The following is a 24,768-nucleotide window of genomic DNA, read 5'->3' on the forward strand; positions in this document are numbered from 1 at the left end:
CTCTTTATTTGTCTTTTGTGTTGATTTTGGTTGGTTCACACCAGCTTCCCACACTTTGACTCACACTGCCCCAACTACTGTCAGACTTGGCACCAGCTTACCATCAGACCACACAGGCCATTTTCCAAAGGGTCATGTGACCTCCCTTCAGACTTCTCCTTGACAGTGCACAGTCAGGTACTCCACAGCATGCACACCTCATGGTACAGTGCCTGGACTGTTTCCTTTTTGGCTTGTTCTGTGTTACCTATCATGTGTTCTCCATCTTCCCTTCATTCATCATCCAGGAAGTTTTACTTGCAAATTTACAAGTCTCCATATGTTAGTTCTGATTTCCAGTTACTGTACCTCCATGGTGGTGTAAAAGCATGGACAGTACTCCACTGTTCTTCAGTATGAATATCAACTAAGTTCCTACACCTTCTCTCTCCATCTGTTGTCTGTTGGAGTTACCTCCAAACTTCCATCTGGTCTCTACCTCTGAAATATGAGGGCCAAGATTGTGAAAGGGGGTAGCACATGAGCTAAACCCAATGCCCTCACTCCACTCCACCTCTGTCTCAGTGGACTTCATTCCTGCCAATCCTCCACTAGTCAGAGTTCCATTTATCTGTGTCAGACTTGCTTCCACACCTCTCCCCAGACCTTGTCTAGTGTCAGAGGTGGTCAGAGTAGGCTCAGACTTGACAATTTTTTAGGGAGTCTTGGTGCCTAGATGGCAAGTTGATGAGCAATTTTTGGGCCAAGTTGCATGCATGATGGCCTCCCCCCAGAGGTTCTTGGCTAAGCTGCTGGCATGAATCATCACTCATCCACACTCAATGAGTGTTCTGTTGAGCTGTTCCACAACTCCATTGTGTTTGGGGGTATCATAGACAGTTATGCATCATTCTGTGCCTTGGGATTTTAGGTATTCCAAAAATTCTGCACTAAGGTATTCTCCCCCATGATCTAAGCAAAGTTGCTTGACTTTGGTGTCAAACTGCATGTTCAGCCATGCTTCATAGGCTTATAGGATGTGAAGGTCTCAGCCTTTGTCTTCTGCAAGTACAGGGTCATGCAACAAGTGTGGTCATCCATGAATGACACATAGTATTGGACTGTGGCCTGGGGTTTGGACTGGAGAAGGTCCCCAGAGGTCTGAGTGGACTTCATCACCAAGGTGTTCACAGTGGGGTGGGTCACACTCCTTCCCAATGGGCTTCTGAGTTGCTTTGGCATATTCACATGAATTGCATGTGCCCATGGTGGAATGTGCTTCATCCAGCTTACATAATTCTGGTGATTGTTCCATCCTTCAGCATGCACCAGATGGCTTCAGGAGCAATGTGGCTGAGCCTGACATGTATCTCCTCCATAGTTAGGGATTCCATGGCCTTAGCTAGGCCTGCAAAGGTGCAACAAGCTCATTTGAGGCAGTAGAGCCCTTTTTGCATCAGAATTTTGCTACATCAAAAATTTGACAACACTTGTCTTAAAATAATGCAGCATACCCAGCAACATCAAGTTTGCTGACAGAAATGAGTGTAATTCCCATTTTTGGAGCATAGAGCACATCCTTGAGTCAAATGTGGGTTTGCACAGTGCTGTTTGAGAGTGAGATTGTGAGATTGCCTTTCCCAATGGCATGGAAAGTGTGGTTATCAGCAGCAGTGATAGGTTTGGGTATGATTGGCTTATAGTCAAGGAATTTGCTGTGGTAGGAGGACATATGACATGAAGCACCAGAGTCAAACAGAATGGTATCCTCTATGGAATTTAGGCTTTTGCCTGTAAGAAGAACATGGTTGAAGGTGTTCATGTATGCATCTTCTTCATCAGTAAGAGCCAGTTTGGAAACCAGAAATTCTGCAGAAGTCCATCTTTGATAATTTGTGTATGTGTGGCTGTCTGGATCATTGCCAGCTCTGAGTTTGAATCATGTCAGCCTCAGCTTATTGTCATTATGGATGAGGCTGTTGATGATAGTGGCTTCGAGGAACTTCACCAACAATACATGATCCAGTATATGGGTCTCATTGTCAGCATCATCATTTGTGCTACCACTCAACAAGCCACTCCAATCAGAAAGAGACCAGAACCATACTATACTTCAGCCCTTACTGGTGATGGCTGGGTCACTGAACTTCTTACTGGTCACCAGGAACACATCTGATGTGAACTTGGCATACACACTGATGTGTTTGCACTTCTTGTGGACCATCTTTGAGAGATGGGCCACAGAAATTCTCAATTCATTTCACTCAAAGAACAGCTGGCAATCTTCCTATACATGAGTATCACTGGCCTAACTATCAGGCATGTTGGTGAGTGCTTTCAGTGTTTGAATGACACAATTTCTCAGTACATCCATTTAGTCTACTGATTGTTCTCCTGTAACTGATGTTGGGCTCATATGGATACTTCTGCAAATTCATTTTCATTTTTTCCTCATCACCATTCTATGATGCATACATTCACATGCCTGCTGTGGATGAGGTTCAGTCTGGAATTAGAGAGGATACAAGGTTTTGGCTGTTCTTTTGGGATGCAATTGGTGTGCTGGATGGAAGCCATATCCATGCTGCACTGGGAGCAAGTGACCAGGCACCTTATTGCAATCACAAAGGCTTCATCTCACAAAACTGCCTATTCACCTGCAACTTCCAACTCAAGTTCACATATGCCATCACTGGATGGGAGGGTTTGGCAACAGATGCATGTATTTACCAAGATGCATGCTCAAAAGATCTGATTATTCCTGAGGGTAAGTATTTCCTTGCAGATGCCAGCTTCCCCCACTGCCTGGAACTCTTGGTTCCCTACTGTGGTATCTGCTACCACCTTGCTGAGTGGCATCATACAAAATTGAGGTGCATGCAACATATCTATGTGTAGTATTACTGTGCTGAACTGAGCAGGCCCAGAAACAAGGAAGAACTATTCAACCTATGCCATTCATCTGCTCGAAATGTAATTGAGTGCATTTTCAGCATGATCAAGTGGCATTTTTGTATCCTCCTCCTCAGTCCTGAATACAACATATGAATCCAAGCCTGAATTCCAGCTGCACTGTGTGCAATCCACAATTTTATCTGCACACATGATACTGACAAGGGTCCTGTGGTGTGAGAAGACCATGAGGTTCAGGAGGGTGGAGGTGGAGGATTGGATGTGTCAATGTTGGACACTGAAGACACCAACAGTACTGATGTGCAAGCACTGCATGCAGCTCGTGCCCTGCATGACCAGATTGCACAACAAATGTGGGACACTTATCAGGATATGATTCATGAGGGCAACTTGGCTTCATTGGACAATGACAGTGGTTCAGTGAGCAGCACTGACAATATGTCTTTGTAGTAGTTTTTTTACTTTGTCATGCATCTCCAATTACTGCTATACATTTACTTTCCTCATTCACACAACATTTAAGAAGCAAAAAAAATAAGACAATGCTGCAATCAATGGATACAAAGTATAGTTGGAAGCCACATATGCGAGTACTATTTACTCCCACCAACCCTGAACTTAAGTTGGTACTCAAACTCAACATACTCCAAGCAATCTTCCTTGTTGGGGGTAGTCAGATATACATTGGCAAAGCCCAGGCTTTGGGCAATTGCAGATTGAACAAATGCCTGTAAATTCCAGGGAAAGTCCTTGTCTTCCCCATCAAGTAAGTGGATTGCATGTACATGTGTGGTGGAAGCTTGCTCAACAGCTGAGGTCAGCAATGTGTTGATCGATGATGTCAGATAATTGATTGAGCCTTGAAGACCTGCCACCATCAGGTCTGACACACCAGGCACTTTGTTGGAACAGTGGGAATGGGAACTCCTAGCAGAGTCCATGGCCAATGAAAGTTGCACACACCTGTTGGGGGTGGAGACAGAAATATTGGATGCATTGGCAAAAGGGAATGCAGATGTTGCTTTGTTGTCACCTTCCATCATCATATGGGATCGCTTTGTGGAGCTGGATAGTGAAGTGGAGGTGGACATGCTGGATTGTGCATTGGATCTCCCAAAACTGGATGGCAGAATGCTGGGGGAGGGCTGGGACTGTTGGGATGCTGCACTGGACTGCACATCAGATGTCCCAAGAATGGGATGCAGAGGGGATGAGGGGGGGGGGAAAATTGTCCCTGGGTAGTGACTTGCACCACTCAGAATGCCCTGGAGAGGTTTGGGTCTGTCAGTAGCAGTTGGTTCCAGGGGGGGAGGGGCACTGGTCTCTTGTTGTTCTCCATCAAGTGCAGGCAGGGTTTCAGTGTTGTTGCCCACAGAACCAGTAGCAATCTGGGAGGTACTTGGAGTAAACACATTGGTACCATGTGCACCACTGTTAGGGATTATGTCAGCCACAAGGTTGTAGTACTGCCACCCAGACTGTTTGAAGGGATGGATCTGGGGAAAAGTCTACATGGACGAAGATATTTATCAGTTCAACATCAATGAATATGTTGCACAGATAAAATACCTTCACACAATCATCAAATACTTGCTCATCAAACATGCCCTGTACTTCAGCCCCATGCATGTTGTCCCAATGATGCCCAGACTTGAGATGATATCCCTCAATATCATGATAAATCCTCTGAATCTAAAGATCAAGGCAATCAGCATCCTTGGACAATTACAGTAACAACATTGCTTACATGTGAGACCCACTTATTTTTCACCATATCTCTAGTTTTTGGCAGCCCTTCTGTGAGGAATTTGGATATATGCACAGCAGCAGAGGTATACAGATTGGATTTGAAGTTCCCATTGTCTCCTGCTTCAAAGTGATGGTGATGAAGGTATTTGATGAGCACATCAACTTCTGCAGGGTTCCACAAAGCTTTTGGACCAGAGGACTTGGGAGGCATAGGGTGAGAAAGGGTGTCAAGTGTATATTGGGTTGCAAGAGCTACAAGAGATGCAACAGAAACCCAGGCAAGCCAAAGATGGTCCAGATCACAATCATAATAGTCAAGATCCATAGCAATTGAGGAGAGGTTGTTTTCAAACAGAGCTTCAATCTGAGTCTGAAATCATTGCTCTAATTAACTTTCTTTATTTGTGTAAGTTTTGCAATTCAAAGGACTTCTGCAGAATTTCCAGTTTCTGAACTGGCTCTAATGATGTCCTGGGGGTTCAGAATTTCTTCCTCCACAATTTCTGTGAGCCAATCATTGTCCTGTGGGTGCACTAGCCAAATTCCATTGGGTTTGCAGTCTGTGCTGGTCTGTGCACTTAAGCTGGCTGTTGTGCTGACTGTAGTGGCCACTTTCCCAGAGCCTTTCTCCTTCTCTTTCCCTTTTGCCCTGTACTGGAACCACCTGGATGCTTTCCCAGCCTTTCTGCCACACTCTTCCCAGCATTGGTCTCTTGCATGACCTTTTTTTCCACAATTTTCACAAGTAGACTTCTTTCCATCCTTCACTGAGTAAGCTGCATCTTCAGAATTTTTGGAGTTCCTGGTGTTGCCCCTCTTCATCCATGTTTGGTACCTATCACATTCATTGGAAACTACTTTGATTATAAAGTCCAGAGATAGGCCCTTTTGCATGACCATGGCTGAAGACATCATAGCTGTGAGGTTGGAGTTGCAGGAAGCAGGAAGTGAACTGAGAATGATGGCTGTGAAGTCATTGTCTGTGATAGACTGTCCAAGTGCAGCAAGTTGTTTGCACAGTGTAACAATTCAACCAAAGCCTTGTAGTATAGCCAGTTGCTTCTGTCCACATTTAGGGTTGGGACTTCTAAGGAATGATTGTCTTTCACCATAGTGGGTATTGTTGCTGTGTAATAACTCTTTCAGAATTAGAGCACAAGAACAGAGCTCATAACCTAACAAAGGTATGAGTTCTCAGTGCATGAAGTGGTCACTGAGGTGGAAAATAACAGTGCAGAAAATTTATACATAGTACTGTAATTAGTAAGCAGAGTGACATCAGAATTTTAATTCTGAAGGTTGGGGAGAAATTCTGAGCCCTCTGGGCAAAGCTCTGAGATGCTACCATAATTCCAGAATGCATTCTCAACATGTGTTTCAATGGATTTGTAGTTCACTGCTTGCCTCGATAGTGTAAGGTTAGGTTTCTCTACTTTGTATATTATGTAATGAATGTGACTAGTGCGTGTAGTGTGTGCCACGTGGGCAGCGGGGTGGGAAACAAAGTGCCTGCCGGCGCCGCCGGCCCTGTTCTAGTATGAAGTGTGGTTTTCCATACATTCATACTGCCTCTTCCCAAAACATCTGAGGTCGAGACTTGTGGTGAACCCCAACTCATCCCCAAGCTGGTAAGACCACAATGGACAGTGCTGAATTTCATGCAGCGGTACGAAACATCCTTGGATTCATGACAGGATAACTCATCACCATCACCCGATCCGGTGTTACTTGCACAGGTCTATCATGTTGTACGACGGTACTGGTAGCATTCGCCACCTCTAGCAAACTGTATGTCTGATCTCTATGCCACCGGGACAGGATTCCTTACCAACGCGTCACTACCTATGGTATGTTGCCCATCTTTATGTGCTGCTTCGTATGCCTTCACGTCATCACTACTCATGTCATTCCTTCGTATGCGCGACATTCGAAGATTGACTGTGTCTGACAAGTCTTTCATAGGACATATCGCCAAACTAATCGGTATGCCTAACTATTCCCGACTCGTTGGCCAAGGTTAGTATATATGTTGCCTTGTATTCTTCCAACCACATCCCAAATCCTCACATACGTATGACCTTGTCCCCTCGAGCTCTCAAATTCCTCTCTCGTGACGTCGAACCTCTGGTACCATGGCAAAGAGTCATATCTTCGGCCGAAACGATATCGTCGCGTGGGCCTGGAACAAATGGTGCACAGATACAACGAGAGGCTCTAGAGGCGGAAGGTGTGGAGGTGGTGGTTGGAAGGACGGGCGGGTTCAGGGTGGATTTGGCGAGGTGGGGATGGTTCCCTGCACCTGGTACGGTCGAAATTGGAGTTCAACTTGCATCGGATGGCGCCCCTGGTACGACGGATGGTGCCGGCGTGGACGAGACATGATTGAGTTACTGAGTCATGAGCGTGTGATCGTGCTTCCACGTGTTCCTCCCATCCGCCGTATGTGCGCTTTGCGGCCTTCATCTCTGTATAGTTGTCACCTTAGTTGTTCGACTTGAAGAAATGCCCTGGGATCCCATTCGTCTAAATTCTGGTTAGTTTCGCTCATAAGAGAGTACAAGACTCTGCTTATGTGTTGTTAGGATACTACATCCCTGGTATCGCGTTTGGGACGTGGACACTGGGCAACGGTCAAGCTACTATCGACCAGGTCGACCAAGCGCTGGAGACAGGGTTCAACCACATTGGTGTGTACACACACCACAGTACTTCAGGGTTTGCCAAGTCTGACATTACTGAACTGTTGTCGCCATATAACGTGTAGACACTGCTCAATCCTATCGAAACGAATTCGAGACGGGTACTGCACTACACGAGAGTGGACTCTCGCGATCGGACGTGTTCGTCACCACCAAATTCTCAGGTACCAACGGACTAGATATCGCCACCTCCATCCAGAACAGCTTATCGAATGTGAGTGAGTCGCTCGCGTTCTAACAAGGGCTCTGTTTTCGATGACATTTCCATTAGCTTGGTGTGGACTACGTAGACCTATACCTCATCCACCATCCTCGTCTTGCCATTCCGGATATTCCAACAGCATGGGCGCAGATGGAGAAAGTCCGTGAAGCGGGATTGGCCAAGTACGTGGTCATGCACTAACACCCCGCTTTTGTGTATGCACAAATGATACTGATGTAATACGGCTTGGTCACGTACTCGTCGTCTGGTATTCCTGCAGGAGCATCGGCGTGAGCAATTTCGATGCCAAGGATCTCGCTGTGTTGCTCGCATCCGCAAAGGTCAAGCCTGCAGTAAATCAGGTGTGTCCCGCCATTGCTGTCGCTCCAATGAATTCGAACAACTGCCGGTCCCACATCAGATCTTGCTTCACCCATACGTATACCATCGCCAGCGTCCTGTTCTTGAATATGCCGCTGCGAACGGAATCGTCATTGAAGCATACAGCACGCTTATGTGCGTGACGACTTTCAATCGTCTCAGCATCGGAATCGTCTTCTCACACTCGTCCTCGTTTCACAGCCCGATTACGAAGATGCCAGGTGGACCGCTGGATCAACCTCTAAACGAGATCGCTACGAAACTTGGTGCGACGACGGACCAAGTCTTATTCGCATGGGTCAAAGCAAAAGGCGCTGTAGTTGTCACGTGAGCTTCCTGTATACGTCGTGATGCGATGCTGCTTTGACATGCTCACCGGTTCGCGCAGCACGAGCTCCAAGAAGTTAAGATTGGAAGGTTATCTTGCTGCGGGGGACATCGGTGAGTTGTTTCTGGGTGGATGATAGGATGGGTATCTCATCTTTGCACAGTTCTTTCAGCGGAGGATGTTGCCGCCATCGATGCTGCTGGGGAATTGGGTGAGAATAGAATGTCTATGGAACAGAAATGGATTGGCGCTGCTCTACTTGGGGTCGGTGTATTAGCAGGCCTGTGTAGATACCTCGACGTGTTGTAAGTTCTCAAGCCATGTAATAGCAGTATATCCTGCTCGGAAATATCTGTCAGTGCTGCCAGCAAACACGAGGCGGTGCTCCAGCGATGTGGCCCCGCAGTAGGGTGTCGATTGGTAAAAACGGATTATCCGCAGTGTCTCTTGGCATTATGGCAACAGCCACCTGGCCGTCCTATTTCTCACCTTTCTACTTGCTTCCTCCATACTGAACACCCTCCGCCGCGATGATCCCCGTCTTGCAACAGCCCACCGCCAGTGCCATGCCCGCCCATTTTAACGACTCACTCTACCCGTCAGACGAAAAATGCGGCGGAACCCATGCCTCCCGCTGTCAAATCGACTACTATAACTATGTCGACGAGTCCCAAGCACCTTGTCGGTGCTCACAAGCCCGCTCCCACCGTACATGCCACAAAGCACGACTACGGAAAATGCTGGGTCCTATCCTACTCACGCTCCTCGTTCTCGGAGGCATCATCCTCGTGTGGTGCATGACAGACATGGATCTGTTTGGAGCGGTGTTCGGAGGTGACGGTGACCCATTGTCCTTGGTTAAACGACAGTCTTCATCGAGTGGATCGAGCTTCACGAACAACAAATGTATGTATTTCTGAGTTTCATGGGTTCTCTGTCGTTAAAGCTGGATTTGACGGTTGTCCTTCGCGTGTAGTATACCTCATTGTCATTTTCGTGGGGTTGTTCCTGGTGGTGATAGCTGCCATTATGCTTAGTTTCTGGTGCTGCAGAGGTGGGTCCTGTCACCTTCTATGGGTGGGGATGGACTGGCTGAGTTACGTTGCAAAGGTGCATTTGAGAATCCGCTCTGTTGTCCGTGCTACCTGTGCGCATGTTGCGGTGGTCTCGGTAAGGTCCCACTCTTCGTATTTTGCCCTTCTATGCTCATCCATCGACCCAAATAGCTTGTCTGGAATGTATTGGGTGTGGGCTCTGCGCTGCTGGATTGGACGAAGCAATGTAACCCACCCTTACGAAGTTGCATCTCCGTATCATTGCCCTTTTTCCGTTTATCTTCTTGGACATTTTCTCGAACCTTATTCCTGTTCATCCACGTGAACGGTTCGAAGCACCGCGGACTGTCAGGCGCACAAAAATGGTCGCCCTCATAGCTTTTTCATTTTTTGAACGGACCGAATGCGTGTGAGGCCGTCTCACCCCACTTTCCATGCCACTCTTTCGTATCTGAAATATTGTATATCCTGATACCAAGCAAGCTCATGTCGTACGTGATACCGTGTTATTCTATCACAGCAACCAGTGAGCCAGTCCCATGGTATGATTCCTCGGTGTGGGGGTGAATCATTCCACGATCTCCGTGTCCAACGGTGTGTTGGTGGCATCTGCCACATCAGAGGCGAGTATCTATGCCACCATCGGTATTATGATTGCTACATGGGGATTTCCATTCTTCCCCGAAGAACGATGCCCCGGAGAAGCAGAAAGACGGTTACGGGATCTTGTAAATGCTCTTACGTCACGGTCACTCCAGGTCACCCCACACAGGAGTAGTGAGACGGAGGTAGAATCGGAGTATCCCACTGCGAGATGAGCGGTATTTGCGAGGTACTATGCAGGTGGAGCAAGTACATTGTGCATACCGCTGCCAAAGTCCGGTAAGGTGAGGGGACAGATATGTATGGCACTCCATTTGGGTAAAAAATAATGTGTGCGATACACACAGGTATGTGCAGTACACAATATATAATGTGCGACACAGGATAATGCATGACACAGGATATGCAGTGCGATGCGTGCGATGTTGGGAGTGCATGAATGGTTGGCCATTTATGGAGGTGAACTATCCCAAGTAAATGTGGGGAGTGACAGTCTAGATGATTTATGGAACTAGCAGGTAACTACGTAGCATGGACTCTATGACACTTTGATAGGAAGAGAGGTACACTGTACTGCTGATCCCATGAAGCACCCATGGGATGATTTGAAATGTTAGAACTTCAAAGCACTAGTTGACCTGAAAGAACTCCTTGACAACCACTGCCAAATTTTTGTATGCACTCCTCTTGTTAGTATGGGACACCATAAATCATGCTGCAGGGATGACTGGCATTAGCTGTGGTGGAATGGGATGGGAACATCTACAGTACATGAGGTGAAATCCTGAGCTGACTGGCCCAAGTGGCAAAATGCCATAAATGCAGAATCAAAGAGCCTAGAGGAAGCACATATTTGGGGATGTCATCAAGTGCCCCAAAGGTGCAAACATTGTAGGATGCAAATGGGTTTTCAAGATCAAGTGTAATGTTGCAGGAGAAATTGAGAAGTACAAGGCCTGCCTAGTCACTAAGGGCTACTCTCAGATATATGGTGTTGACTATGATGAAACCTATGCTCCCATCACAAGACTTGCATCACTATGCACTATACTTGCAATTGCTGCATGCAATGACTGGGACATTGATGTCTTTGATTTTCACTCAGCATTCCTAAATGGCAAACTCAGAGATGATGAAGACATCTACATGGAGCTCCCTGGGGGCTACACTGGAGGGCAGAATTTTTCCCACCCAGTTGGGAAGCTAAACATTGCACTATATGGCTTGAAACAAGGTGCACTCTGGTGGTACCAGAAGCTATGTGCTACCCTTTCAGATCTTGGACTCACCAAAGCTCACACAGACTGGGGAGTATTTTATAGTTGCATTGGATCAGAAATCCTTATTCTTGCTGTAGGAATTGGTAAAAAGATAAACCTGGAATTAGTAAATAGTCAATGGGTGAGTATGTGCTTGACCCAAGAGGGATATTCTGTTTTGGAGAAATGAAGTATAGTAAAAAGTGTAAAAAATGCAAACAAAAATAAAAACTTAGCTTGGATTGCTGCCCACTATACAAAATGTCTTTCTAGTCCTCCTGGCCCTTTGGGTACTCCCCAAAGTAATAAATTTTACCTTCAAAAACTTGCCAAAATGCAAGACTAAAATACCCTGCAGCTGAGGGACTTGAACATGAATTGCTTGTATGGTAAACTGAACTCATGCAAACACAGCATGCATGCTTAGTCAGCAGTGTGGCTGCTCACCACCAAGTCTAGTGGTACAAAACACAGAAACAAAAGAAAGAATGAAATCAAAAATTCCTCAACCCCTAACTCCCAACCAAAACAACTTCTCATAGGGAATCAGTTCCCATTCCCTACATCCAAGGGGTGGTTTAGACTTTGACCATCCTTGGTCACTCTCCTCTTTGCACAGAGGCCCTTGTCCTCACACCTGCTTCCCTCAACATCACCATGGACCCTCATCCTCAAACTCCCTCAACCTTGCCACAACACTTTGCTATCTAACCTCACACTATCCAAGCATGCCCCCCCTCCTTTTCCAGGACTCCTCATCCTCAAATGCAACTCCCCCTCCTCCACAAAATGTTCCCCTGGTCCCAAGCACACACCTGACCCCTCGACACTCTCCTCACAACCTGAACCAAATGACAATGGAGATAAACTCCAGGCAAATGAACAAGTGAGTAATAAATCAAGTGCTGAGTGAGTCAAAGACTGCTCTTCAAGGCACAGTCTTTTGTGCAAAATGGCAGTGGGGTCACACAGTGCAGCAGCTGGTACAGCAGATGCAGACCCTCTACAAGGCAACTTGAAGACATATATGTACCTAAAAAAAATCTTGATCAGCCATGTATTTACTATCCTTAAATGCATATTGTGCTCTTGATTACTGTTCATCCTTAAGGTGATCTAGCACTAAAGAAAACAAGGGAAAAAAAACTTGAAAATTCACATTGGGGTGAGTAGAATCACCTAAAGAGTAGTGCAACTCAGTTGGATGACATTGCATGAAGCAAAACTTGTATTAAGGAAAACTATATATCAATATGCTCACCAGGACTTTCTCTATACTGTCCTTCTCATTCTTGTACCCTTGACTCTCTGTGCACATGCATGCTTGATTTCTCAATCTTCATCTGGTACTTCATCTGGTGGCCAAAGCCCTTGTGCTATATTTAGTCTAGTTCTCTTGTCTGACCTCTGCTTACTGTGCAAAGCCTGTTCCAAGTCTGGTTATGCTGGTCACCCAGACTTTAACCATTCATCTCAGCACAGCCCCTGTGGCTGTCCATCTCTTGCTAATCATCTTGCTAATAGCTTATTAACAAGTCTGGCTTTATGTTTGTTACCCTGGACCAACCTCATGTATTTAATCCCTGTACATACTTTATAGCAACTCTGTCAGAATATCACCTAAGTATTACCCTCAACCCTGTATTACCCTCTGAGTCTACTCCATGGCTAAGGACAAGCCTTAGTCTATCCTCTGCCCCCTGTCCTGGACCTCTCCCTGGCTTGCATAAGGGTACAGTACATAAGCTGAGACCAAGGGGGGTGAATCCAACCCTGGACCCACTTCCCCCTGTGCACACTCTGAGACCAGTCAGTTTCCCATGCTCTCAGTGTAGGGAATGTAATTTCCCTACTAGGGGAATTGCTTTGTTTTGCTGGTTTTACTTAGTTTTTGTCCTAGCTATTTTTCTGTTAAACATAGTTAGAATTTCACTTTTTGGTTGCTTGGTCATCCCTGCCTAGTGCTCAGTGTAGTTGGCTTTTTTTGAAACAAAGGATGAGTTACCCCCAAGATGAGAACAAGTTTAAGACTGCCCCAGACTGCCCTAGACAGTCTCCCATCCTTTGCTCAGGCTATAGAGGCCCCTCTAGACTTCCCCCATCAGATTTCACCCTTCCCCTCACTCTCCCTCAAAATAATTTTCCTTCACTGGCCTTGACTCCAAACCTCTGGACTTGGTCCCTGTCTCCCAGCCTTAACTCCAGTCCACTGAACTTAGCCCCTGTCTCCTGGACTTGAAGCCTGGTCATCCAAGGGTAAACCCATATTTGACGATGACCAAAACATCTTCCTTTTTTGATGTGTTGGTCTCTTTCCCCTTTGGAGAGTCTTACTCCATCCATGTCCATGGCATTTGGAGCTTTTTCTTTGGAGAGGTTATTTTTTGGGCAGAAGGTCCTCTTATTCTTCTTTCCTGATATTTTGTTCACCTTTCTCCATTTGGCATCAAATTTCTGCACTTGTTTGTACCACTCACTGATTTTTGTAAGAGTGGTATCCATCATATGGATGCAGTTTGCCACAGATGTCTTGAGGTGCTAAGAGAAGAACTTGATCAGGGTGACATCCTCAGTGATGGCAGAGTTGGCAGCAGCAGTGCAGAAGTTGGTGGTATACCATTTGACAGAGTTCTTTTGTTTCAAGGTCAGGAGTTTGGAGATGGCTACTCCTGCAGAGTCAGCTGGGGTAAACAATGCTTTGAGTGTGGTTTTGAAGTCTGCAAATGACCCAAATCTGGGTGGGTTCTTTTCAAGGGAGGTTTTATGGAAGGTTGCTGCCCAAGAGTGAGTGACTCCCTTCTCATAGACAACCTGTCTGGAGTCTGTGTCATAAATTTCTTCATTGACCATCAAATAGGTCTGGGCTGTGAACAGCCAGCTCATTTCAGTCTTTTGGTCTCCATCAAAATGAGGTGGAGCACTGATCTTCAATTCAGTTGCTTTGGAAGCAATGTTGGCTGGAGCCTTCAACAATGATCCAGACATCATATTCTGACATGGGGGTGCAGGTGCAGGGGTAGGGGTAGGGGTAGGGGTAGGTACAGGTGGGATGGGAGTACTGAGTGAGGTGAGAGACTGAGGAAAGAGATTCAAGAGGATACCAGAGGTAAAGCCTCTATCTGGATGTTCTGGTTTGTTCAAGGAGGTGTCTGTGACAGTGCTCTCCTGTTCATCCTTGGAGGATTCTTCTCATGTGGGTTGCATTGGTGCCCAATGTACAGTTGTTTCATGGGTTTGTGGTGGTTCACTAAACAGTGACCTTTGGCCAAAGGCTGTGTAGACTTGTTCAGGCTTGATCACAGTCTAAGGTTTCTACTGAGCAACAGCTGCAGTAACCTCTGCAAGCAACAAAGGATTTGGCAACACCAGTAAGAGTGGTCCTGATTAGGGAAACTGAGGGTGAAATTCTGCAGAATGCTGCATATAATTGAGAAGCTCAAGTCTGGGGTTCCAGGACTTGAGCCAACAGTCTAAATACTGTACAAAGGACAGACCATGAGGTGTCTGCATGTAGCTAGGTGAATACACTATTGGTTGAACAATGGTGACACATGTACACAATGAGGCTTTAGCAGGTAAAGCTAGTGGTGAAAACAGGAGGCTGTCAGATCAGGGAGAAAACAACCAGAAAAGGAAACATAAGTCCATTGGAACAACACCAGGTGAAAGGTAAGGAAAAAGGGGCAAAACATAATACAATGGCTTTCTGAGAAAAATCATTGTAGGTAGCAAGCACTGTGAGGTTGTAGATGCTGAAGAGGGAGCAGAGGGATGGGAGAGAATATTGGCCAGGGGCATGGTTATTAGTTAAGGGATCCCCTTGGTGAATTATTATGCTGTGCTTGCTGTAACATGTACTTCTCACCAGGTAGTGGATCATGAAGTGTGATTGAAAGTGGGTGTGATAACATGTGGTATGTGATATCAGAGGACACCAGTGCAATTAGCAGAGCTAAATGATCATTGGAAAAGCATGGGAGATGAACTAATATGTGACAGGACAGCAGCAGGTATACCCAACATCAAAACACAATTCAAGACATCATGTATTCACTGAATGGAAACATTTGCACCACTCCTTGCCATGGACCATCTGACTCAAGTCCAACTCAGTGCAACAACCCCTAGGAATGACTGCTCTGGTCCACATGGAGTAAAATGGACTCCTAAGTTTTGGGGGGATCCAAAGTAGTAGTTGTCCCTTTGGGCCTCTGATCCAGCCATCATCATGTAACTTGACTGCTTGGTCCAGTGGAGCCTCCTGTTGTCTGAACCCATCAACAAGTGGATCACTGTTATGCAATGCATGTGAGGGGTTAAATGAAAAGCAAATGGGATATCTCTTGACATCTGCACTTTGTTTAAGTGAAATTAGGATAAGTAACAGGTGGAGGTACATACCATCTGCAGGAGGGAATGGATGAATCATACTGGAGGGGTGGGATGCAACCAGTGTCAACTGCTCATTCTCCCAGGCCACCACAGTATTTTCCATAGAGCCTGAGACAATCCTCTTCCCATCAGGGGAGAATGCAACTGATTCAACTCCATCTGTATGGCCCTCAAGAGCACTGCCAATTTGCATTCCCCTCTCAACATCCCAGACCCTCACAGTCTTGTCCAAAGACCCTGATACAATCCTCTTCCCATCAGGAGAGAATGCAACTGCATTGACTCCAGAAGTATGGCCCTCAAGAGGGTTTCCAATCTGCACACCTCTCTCAACATCCCAGACCCTCACAGTGTTGTCCCAAGAGCCTGAAACAATCCTCTTCCCATCAGGGGAGAATGCAACTGATTCAACTCCAGAAGTATGACCCTCAAGAGGGCTGCCAATCTGCACACCTTCCTCAACATCCCAGACCCTCACAGTCTTATCCCAAGAGCCTGAGACAATCTTCTTCCCATCAGGGGAGAATGCAACTGATTTGATTCCAGAAGTATGGCTATCAAGAGGGCTGCCAATCTGCACACCTTCCTCAACATTCCAGACCCTCATAGTGTTGTCCCTTGAGCCTGAGACAATCCTCTTCCCATCAGGGGAGAAAGCAACTGATTCAACTCCATCTGTATGGCCCTCAAGAGGGCTGCCAATCTGCACACCTCCCTCAACATCCCAGACCCTCACAGTCTTGTCCCTTGAGCCTGAAACAATCCTCTTCCCATCAGGGGAGAATGCAACTGATTTGACTCCAGAAGTATGGCCCTCAAAAGGGCTGACAACCTGCACACCTCTCTCAACATCCCAGATCCTCACAGTGTTGTCCCTTGAGCCTGAGAGAATTCTCTCCCCATCAGGGGAGAATGCAACTGATTCAACTCCACCTGTATGACCCTCAAGAGGGCTGCCAGTCTGCACACCTCCTGCAACATCCCAGACCCTCACAGTCTTGTCCCTTGAGCCTGAGACAATCCTCTTCCCATCAGGGGAGAATGCAACTGATTGAACTCCAGAAGTACAGCCTTCAAGAGGGCTGCCAATCTGAACACCTTCCTCAACATCCCAGACCCACACAGTGTTATCTCTTGAGCCTGAGACAATCCTCTTCCCATCAGGGGAGAATGCAACTGATTTGACTCCATCTGTATGACCATCAAGAGGGCTGCCAATCTGTACATGTTCCTCAACATCCCAGACCCTCACAGTCTTGTCCCAAGAACCTGAGACAATCCTCTTCCCTTCAAGGGAGAATGCAACTGATTCAACTCCAGAAGTATGGCCCTTGAGAGGGCTACCAATTTGCACACCTTCCTCAACATCCCAGACCCTCACAGTCTTGTCCCAAGAGCCTGAGACAATCCTCTTCCCATCAGGGGAGAATGCAACTGATTTGACTCCAGAAGTATGGCCCTCAAGAGGGTTGCCAATCTCCATGCCTCCTTCAACATCCCAGACCCTCACAGTCTTGTCCAAAGAGCCTGAAACAATCCTCTTCCCATCAGGGGAGAAAGCAACTGATTCAACTCCATCTGTATGGCCCTCAAGGGGGCTGCCAATCTGCACACCTTCCTCAACATCCCAGACCCTCACAGTCTTGTCCCAAGAGCCTGAGACAATCCTCTTCTCATCAGGGGAGAATGCAACTGATTTGATTCCAGAAGTATGGCCCTCAAAAGGGCTGCCAATCTGCACACCTCCCTCAACATCCCAGACCCTCACAGCCTTGTCCAAAGAGCCTGAGACAATCCTCTTCCCATCAGGAGAGAAAGCAACTGATTCAACTCCATCTGTATGGCCCTCAAGAGGGCTGCCAATCTGCACACCTCCCTCAACATCCCAGACCCTCACAGTCTTGTCCCTTGAGCCTGAAACAATCCTCTTCCCATCAGGGGCAAATACAACAGATTCAACAAAGGAAGTATGGCCATGCAGTAGCTGTTGTTCAACTGGCCACCCTTGCAGCCCTCCTACAGCAACTCTAGCCAGGCTTGGAAATTTTGGCCAGAGCATCATTGATAGCAATGCATTGGAAGGAATAAATGGCAATGCAGAAGCATACAGGTGTGGAGTGCTGTGCACTATTACACTGCCAAAATTCCGAATCAACTTGATTCCATCTTTTACCAATACCAATATATCCTTGGAACCATCTTGGCCCTTCATTGCTGTGTCAGATGTCATCAAATACTGTACATAGGGTACTCACCTGTAGCCATGTGGCAACAGTACTAAGAGCATCTACACCTTTTCCAACCATCCCCAGAAGACTTAATACCTCCACCCAGAACAGAATCTTTTCACTTCCAGCAATAGTCCTCACCAACCCTGCAAGTTCCAAGTCAAATGCTGCCTTCCACAGATGCTGGGCCCAGAATTGACTGGAGTAGGAGAGATGGTGTGGAATCTTCTCCTTGATTCTCTTGGACAGATCAGAAACCTCAGCATTGGCGAGGTAGGAGCTTTCTAATTCGCAGATGTTGAATTGAAGGCTATCATGAAGAATCTGCAATGAAGCATAGGCTAGGTCTCTCGTGTGTTGTGTGTCGGAGGTGTCAATGAAGTAGATACCACTCCGTGAATGATCCATTAGGAAGTCATAGAATGATGCATGAAGGGGCCGCACAGCAGAGACGCGGTCCACAATGCCACCCAGCACTGGAGACAAGAACTCGAGGATGAGAAAAATGTCATACCGCTCCTGCTTGCTTGGAAATTTTTCACGCATCGAATTCAAGGCTGCCATAGGAAGAGGTTCAAGCGTCACCACGACTTGCCGCATCACGGAGTGATACCGTTCCAGGCCTTTCCCAGATTCAGGTATGCCTCCCTTCAGGATTTCAAAGTAAGTCGTGTCGAGAAGTGTTCTTCCTTCTTTTGACTCGAGAGCCATCAGATTGTTGTAGCGTTCTTTGGAAGTTTCTCCAGCTTTACCTGGCCTGATGAATTCGCAAGCCAGACGAGCCCACTCGAACAGGCCTTCAGATTTTTTGACGACGCTCTGGACTTCTGTTGCTCCAATGCTGAGAAAACGGTCAAGTTCCTTGGAAACATATAGCTGGATGTCACGTTCCACCAACTCCCGAGGGACGTCGTCCAATGAGGTTGCCTTCACGTGTGGAACATCCCTCATGACACGTTCGATGTCCGGCAATGGTCTGGACGTCAAAAGGATCCGGAAATTGGCTGGCAGATGCGCAGCTTCTGACGATTTCAGGAGGCCCAAGATTTCCCTCCTCGATGTCTCCGGCCCACTTTCATCCAAGGCATCGATTACCACGACCACATTCCCAACTATCTCTCCGTTAATCTCCGACAGCGGCTCCAAGATGAATCGTTTCCACTGCTGTAGCACATCGCATGTAGTCTTGAGAGAGTGGTCATTTGACACCACATTCGACAATGCTCGTCGAAATGCCGGATCACGATCTGCCAGATCACGAGCGATAGTGGTCAGAATCTTTTCCTCCCGTCGTTCGGCCTGCCTGTCGCGAGCGAAGCAGAAACAGGTGCCAGGTGCTTTCACATCCTTGATCCACGATGCGATTGTATGGGCAATGGCAGACTTTCCTCTTCCGGGCTGCCCGTGGAGCCACAAGATACGAGGGGCATTGACGTCACATGTGGTGATCCAGTTGGTGATATCCTTCAAAATTTCTGTCCTGGTGCCTTCGAGGCATGTCTTGGTCGTATTCAGGCCCGCACCAGCTGCGTAAGCCATGCCTTCGAGGTTCAGGTCTTCGAGCACGTGGGACATCTTGATCTGGATGTCCCGTATCGCGCGATCTCGATATTGTTGCATCAGATCACCGAGATTCTTGATGTGGCCACAGGCGACTGTCTGCGGGTCGGAAACAAGGCTGTCCCCGATTCTTATCACTGACGATGTGTCACATCAGCACACTGAAGCGGATCAGAGGACCATGACCATAGGACCTACAAATGTTCTTCTTTTTGCAATATTTTACGACGAACAGCGCCGCGGCACTCATCTCCTGTGAAATCCTCTGTAACGTCTCTTTCATGCTATCCATATTCTCAATGGTATCCTCTTCCATCAGAAATTCGTAGAGAAGCTTTATGGTTTTGAGGAGGCCAAACACTTCGTTGTCCAGGTTTGCCTGATTGATGAGCAACTGATGAGGACTATATAAGCGAGGGATCCAGGAGAGAGAAGGGGGACATACTTGAGAAGCAGCGGTGAGAATCCCTAGCGCAAACTGGACATAAGGGTGGACCTGTGCGCTTACATCAGAGCGTGCAGGCGACGGAAGGTTAAGGCGCTTACATTCGATAAAGTGGTAACAAAGGAGTTGAACAGTTTGAGAGGCTGGAGAATCGTCTCGATACTTTGAATCTGCGCCACCGCGGTACCGGCCTGCCCAACAAGACCCACAGCTGTTTGCAATACCTGGGGGATGGGCCTCATCTCAACCATTGCCTGTTGTGCATCATTGACCTGGCTGCCAATTCCGGTGTCGGTTGTCTCTGTAGTAAGAGGCTCTGATCGAATCTGATTCGACCGATGGCAGAGATGTCTCATCCTGGAGAACAGCTTTCGAGATATTTTTGCCGACGGTCCAGCGACCGAGGGAGCGTCGGCAGAGGGGCGAGACGCTCCTTCCGACTGTTTGGGCAGAGATCAATAAATACCATCGCATGCAAGGTATAAAATGTGTACCGAGGGAATATTAGGTGCGGTCGAGCTAGGCCTTTCGGAGCTAAACAGACGATGTTTCTTCAGCTGCTTGCGAGCCATTGAGAACTCCGTATTCTGTGTAAGCTTTGTAGGCTGGGTTCGAGGTTGAGAGGTGTAAATCGGACAGTAGTCAGAGTCAGGTGTTGAAAGCGCCGACATGCTGTGGACACGTTTGCAGGTGGCACTGCTGGAGGCCTGGTGCCATGCGGGCCAGATACGTACGCAGTGACGCTATTCTCGATATCTAATGCTTATGATAAGAAATTCGACTCCTTCATGCTCGCGTTGAACAGAACGTTGACGCCAAGTCTACGAACATTTTCGCTATGCAGTGGGAGCTGTAGTACCTTGCGAGAAGAGTCAGAGCATTCAGTTTTGTAACTCGTGGACGAAGGCCCTAGTCATTGATCGACTTCAGTTCAACAGTAAGGATTCAGCTTTAGCTCACGGTTGGCTGTGCATTTCACAACACACGAATTCCATGTTTCGACGAGCTTGCGCGCTGCTTCGGTCGTGCACCGATTCGATGACAAACACAACGGATTTTGGAGAGTTAAGGACAGGTCTTAATGTAGTAGAAAATGTAAAGACTGCACTTGAAAATTAATTCAACAATTTTTCGAAGGCGAAACTTGAAGTTTTTGTGAACGCCTCGGTGTTTACCAATACTTCAAGTTTACGCACATGTATCGACGGGGTCAGAACGTCAATTTTATCTTCAAGTTTGGTAGTGGTTTGAATGTGCATGCAAACTTCCAATTTCGTCTTCACATTGCGACTTCAACAAAACATCAAGAATGAACTATGTTCGTGCGTTGACCAAGATTCCAAATATGCACAAACAATAAATACTCTGCCTAATTTTGAAGTTTGGGACGAGGACGAAATATTGATTGAATTGTAAAGTATGATGTACAGTTTATATGAATTGCCTGCTGGTCACCTGTTCATCACCCACCTGTTGCCCACCAGCGATCTGTTTATAGTACTATGTAGGCATTGACTATTAGACTACTGCCACCTTCATCCATGGGAAGTTTACCAGAGAGACCTCCAGTGCTTCCAACTGTCACTGGCTGAGCCCCTTAATCCAAGTGTCATCATATAAAGCAATCAGTAGACCTTTAACTGGTGTCCTGCCACTCTTGTGATTTCTGGGTGCATGAATTCGTCTCATTGGCTGAGACCCCTGTGGTGAAAAAGTGTCAACATCAAGGAACCACTGAAGGTCTACAATGTCAAGCTCCTGCTCGATGTGATGTCACCATTTCATATTCTTGATGCAAAGTACCCCCTCCACCTCATTCTCAACATCACTCTCTTCTGAACTCACACCATGTTCACCAAGGCATAGGACAAGGTCTTGCAGCCATGTCCAAGCTGCAGCATTGGCATCACCCTCATTGGTCTTCAATTTCATGATGTGTTCAAGAATAGTTGCCCTGCACATGAATTTCTAGCCACAAAACCATAAGCCAAAAGTATACAGACAAGCCAGTATCAGTGAAAAATGTAGCTTACATTGTGACAGCAGGTAGTCTGATGACTCAGTTTCAAAACCTCTTCTCTCTCCTCTATCAACCATGCCTCCATTTCAGCTGGTGTTTTGATGACACCATGCTTGGTCAACATTGGTTGGGCCTTCCTCCATGTCATCCTTAGTCACTTGTAGTGATCCACAAGTAGTGCTCTGAGATAGCATTCTGAGCACACTGTTGGCCAGTTCTCTTCCATTGACTGTGTATGCAGTTCTTGGAGAAGGAGATCAATTATGGTGCTATTCCATGGGGAGTTAGCATTATGCATCATAACAAAGACTAGCACATCAGAATCAGGGCTGGGTCCATCCTCAAATTCATATGAATGGATGTCAATGGGATCTGCTGAATTGTGGGTGACAAACTCAATGTCTTGAGTAAAATGGAGTTTCTCCTTAAACAGCCTTTGCACTTTGGCCTGTTGCAACAGTCAGTAAATGTCACCCAAAAGATGGGATTTGCATTACCAAATAGAAGCTACATTAATTGCTGGATTCTGCATCTCTCTCCTCCTGTAGCTCTTGACTCTCTGCATTCTTCCTCTGGGAGTGGGGGCTACATTTGGTATTCAGTGAGAACTGACCACTGCTGAGCATGCTTTTCATGGTGCTCTCAATCCCTTTGGTAATGGCTTCCATGAACTGTAACACCTGTGGGGGAATGTCACCTTGTGGACCTGATGTTTGAGGTTCCAGTGTGTCAAACTCCTGCTGCATGGAGGGGGCATGAGAAATATTGGGTGTGCTGTCCTGTAAAATACATGAGCTCTGGCCATCTGGACACCACAATGATCAAATTCTCACATCCATTGGTGTACTAACAAGACATGACTGGCCTGAGATTCCATAAGTTCACCTCAACTTCTTCAGTGTGTCAAGATTTGGTGTGGGTGTTGGCTGCGATACTAGCATGTTCAATTCTATGCATGGCCCAGTTGCTCACCAATGATACCCTTCCTACCCTTGTACTTCCCATTCATTAACACTGTAGATACAGAGTTGAAGACTTCATCCCTACTGATTCTATACATGGCCCAGCATTCACCAATGATACCCTTCCTACCCTCATACTTCCCATTCATTAACACTGTGGATACAGAGTTGAAGACTTCATCCCCACTAATTCTATACATGGCCCAGTGTTTGCCAATGATACCTTTCCTACCCTTGTACTTCCCATTTATTAATACTGTAGATACAGAGTTGAAGGCTTTGTTTAATCTTACAGTGTGTTGCCTTACATAATGTGTTGCTGGATGCCTCAAAGTCCAGTCTGAAATTTGTTTTGTCCTGTGTGTTTTTGCTGGACTGGTGACATCCATCTGGTTAGGGATTATAAAGTGCTAGTGTGGTTGTGACTTAGGTGCGCTTCAGCCATGCTTACATAATCACATTAGAGCATACATAGTGATACATTCCCTTCACTATTCCCTCAGTAGTTTCACACCTACTGAGGTAGCCTATAGGTTTCAATATATCTGTGGCATGGTCTGACCTGCCCATTGTTTTTTTGGGAGGTGTCTGATGATTCATGATTTGTAGAGGGGCTGATGTGCATGACTACATCCCTTGTTTGTGCTGTCCTCTTTGCCAGTACTAGTGCAGTCTCACAGTGATGAACATGATGCACCTGTCTTCAGCTTGGCTACCTGGATGGGATGGGCACTGAGCAGTTCCCCCCTATTACTGACCTTGACATTCACTTGTTCTCAGGATGCTTTGGAGTTGAAGGCTCATTCAGAAGCAAAGGTTGATGATGAAGCCATTCTGTTCTCAACTCCTGGCTTTACCAATTTCTTAAAAGCTGTTGTCCACATTTCATTTCTTCCCCACTGCATGCTATGTCTGGGGACCGTGCAGTGTTCCTACTCATTCCCCATGATTGAAAACTCAGTGATGCACACAAATCAAAACATGCACTAGGTTTAGTAGGCAAGACATAATTTTGTAACTTTACAATTGAGCATAAACTGACTTGACCTTGCTTGTGAATGGTCACTGCAAAACCCAAAGGTTCATATATCAATGTCTGACAGATATCCACCTGTGTCAGGTGGCAGAGTTGTAGGAGGAAAGTGTTTACCATTTAGCTTCTACCATTGGATGTTACCTCACTTTACCAAGGATGACTTCAGTTCAGAGGTGAGTGGATTGATGGAGAACCATACCTGTGTGGGTTGACCCTGCAGGAGTTTTGTTTCCATGCCATGGTTGGTCAAGAAGCTCTCATTGATACTGTTGTCAATGGTGGAGACAGGCTATATCCAATGATGTCTCATCAAGGTGCTGGAGGATGTCATGGTCTACTTTGGAAGTGCAGTGCATGATCCATTGGGTGATCTCATCTGGTTCATGTACAAAGAGATGGTTGGTGTGACCAAGGGCAGTCTGATATATATTGTCTTCTGCAAGAAATATCCTGCCATTTGTCAGGTCTTCACTGGTATACAAATGGTCATCAACTACTGGCTTTTGCATAATGATTTCAGTAACAGCAATGGTGATCTATTGCTGGACTGAAAGTGACAAGCTTCATCACCAAAGAAAATTGCAGAAAGGAAGCAGAGGGTCCAGGAGATTATTGATGATGGATATCACAACCACTTGAAGGCCATGCCTAGCATGACTATTCTAGAATCCTTCAAAAGTATGGTTGAGTGTGAATTTAACCTTGATTGTGACCATTCTGGTTGATATGTGCAGGAGCACTTGAAGGAGGACAACAATGTCAAGCAGATGGTTACTGCAGGATCAAAATGTTTATATATCAATGTCTTGCAGATGTCTGTCTGTGTTGGGCAGCAGAGTTAAAGGAAAGTGTATACCATTCAGCTTCCACCATTGGACATTACCTCATTGTGCAGGGAGTTCAAGCACAAGTACTGTGTTGATGTTACAGGCAAGAAAGGTGGCTTCCATGCTGGAG

General features: G+C 46.5%; 5 protein-coding genes across 5 annotated transcripts; 4 read left to right on the forward strand and 1 right to left on the reverse strand.

The window, feature by feature from the left end:
- Positions 1-6,119: 6,119 nt before the first annotated feature.
- F5J12DRAFT_56684 (MGMT family protein) lies at positions 6,120-7,317 on the forward strand. Its single transcript, XM_051740091.1, has 6 exons — positions 6,120-6,307; positions 6,378-6,397; positions 6,460-6,488; positions 6,604-6,657; positions 6,734-7,174; positions 7,224-7,317. Exons 1-5 carry the CDS (start codon positions 6,281-6,283, stop codon positions 7,021-7,023), a joined length of 420 nt encoding a protein of 139 aa, XP_051600903.1. The 5' UTR covers positions 6,120-6,280; the 3' UTR covers positions 7,024-7,174; positions 7,224-7,317.
- On the forward strand, positions 6,877-8,655 carry F5J12DRAFT_56655 (NADP-dependent oxidoreductase domain-containing protein). Its single transcript, XM_051740087.1, has 9 exons — positions 6,877-7,174; positions 7,224-7,328; positions 7,406-7,554; positions 7,612-7,724; positions 7,823-7,904; positions 7,964-8,058; positions 8,125-8,250; positions 8,312-8,364; positions 8,415-8,655. Exons 1-9 carry the CDS (start codon positions 7,144-7,146, stop codon positions 8,558-8,560), a joined length of 900 nt encoding a protein of 299 aa, XP_051600904.1. The 5' UTR covers positions 6,877-7,143; the 3' UTR covers positions 8,561-8,655.
- Position 8,656: 1 nt separating this feature from the next.
- Positions 8,657-9,906, forward strand: F5J12DRAFT_56651 (uncharacterized protein). The gene is made up of 4 exons (XM_051740086.1): positions 8,657-9,157; positions 9,228-9,305; positions 9,362-9,421; positions 9,478-9,906. Exons 1-4 carry the CDS (start codon positions 8,782-8,784, stop codon positions 9,534-9,536), a joined length of 573 nt encoding a protein of 190 aa, XP_051600905.1. The 5' UTR covers positions 8,657-8,781; the 3' UTR covers positions 9,537-9,906.
- An 11,468-nt stretch (positions 9,907-21,374) lies between these two features.
- Positions 21,375-22,975, reverse strand: F5J12DRAFT_782289 (uncharacterized protein; the record flags this gene model as incomplete). Its single annotated transcript, XM_051742701.1, has 7 exons — positions 21,375-21,494; positions 21,639-21,761; positions 21,827-21,946; positions 22,019-22,261; positions 22,325-22,398; positions 22,427-22,618; positions 22,786-22,975. The coding sequence occupies 7 exons, from the start codon at positions 22,973-22,975 to the stop codon at positions 21,375-21,377; spliced, it is 1,062 nt and encodes a 353-aa protein (XP_051600906.1).
- An 892-nt stretch (positions 22,976-23,867) lies between these two features.
- Positions 23,868-24,362, forward strand: F5J12DRAFT_782290 (uncharacterized protein; the record flags this gene model as incomplete). Its single annotated transcript, XM_051742702.1, has 2 exons — positions 23,868-23,984; positions 24,126-24,362. 2 exons carry the CDS (start codon positions 23,868-23,870, stop codon positions 24,360-24,362), a joined length of 354 nt encoding a protein of 117 aa, XP_051600907.1.
- Positions 24,363-24,768: the final 406 nt, after the last annotated feature.

Source organism: Pisolithus orientalis (genome assembly GCF_024613125.1).
Source record: "Pisolithus orientalis strain OTSU chromosome Unknown F5J12scaffold_11, whole genome shotgun sequence".
NCBI classification, from domain to species: domain Eukaryota; kingdom Fungi; phylum Basidiomycota; class Agaricomycetes; order Boletales; family Pisolithaceae; genus Pisolithus; species Pisolithus orientalis.

Excerpts from the sequence above, each read along its gene's own strand:
- F5J12DRAFT_56684 (XM_051740091.1), top strand. The coding sequence starts at position 6,281 with ATGGACAGTGCTGAATTTCATGCAGCG. Across the intron at positions 6,308-6,377 it reads GTGCTGAATTTCATGCAGCG|GTCTATCATGTTGTACGACG; the intron begins GTACGAAACATC and ends TTACTTGCACAG. Across the intron at positions 6,398-6,459 it reads GTCTATCATGTTGTACGACG|GATTCCTTACCAACGCGTCA; the intron begins GTACTGGTAGCA and ends CCACCGGGACAG.
- F5J12DRAFT_56655 (XM_051740087.1), top strand. The coding sequence starts at position 7,144 with ATGCCCTGGGATCCCATTCGTCTAAATTCTG. Across the intron at positions 7,175-7,223 it reads TCCCATTCGTCTAAATTCTG|GATACTACATCCCTGGTATC; the intron begins GTTAGTTTCGCT and ends ATGTGTTGTTAG. Across the intron at positions 8,059-8,124 it reads GAAGCATACAGCACGCTTAT|CCCGATTACGAAGATGCCAG; the intron begins GTGCGTGACGAC and ends CTCGTTTCACAG.
- F5J12DRAFT_56651 (XM_051740086.1), top strand. The coding sequence starts at position 8,782 with ATGATCCCCGTCTTGCAACAGCCCACCGCCAGTGCCATGCCCGCCCAT. Across the intron at positions 9,306-9,361 it reads TAGTTTCTGGTGCTGCAGAG|GTGCATTTGAGAATCCGCTC; the intron begins GTGGGTCCTGTC and ends TACGTTGCAAAG. Across the intron at positions 9,422-9,477 it reads CGCATGTTGCGGTGGTCTCG|CTTGTCTGGAATGTATTGGG; the intron begins GTAAGGTCCCAC and ends CGACCCAAATAG.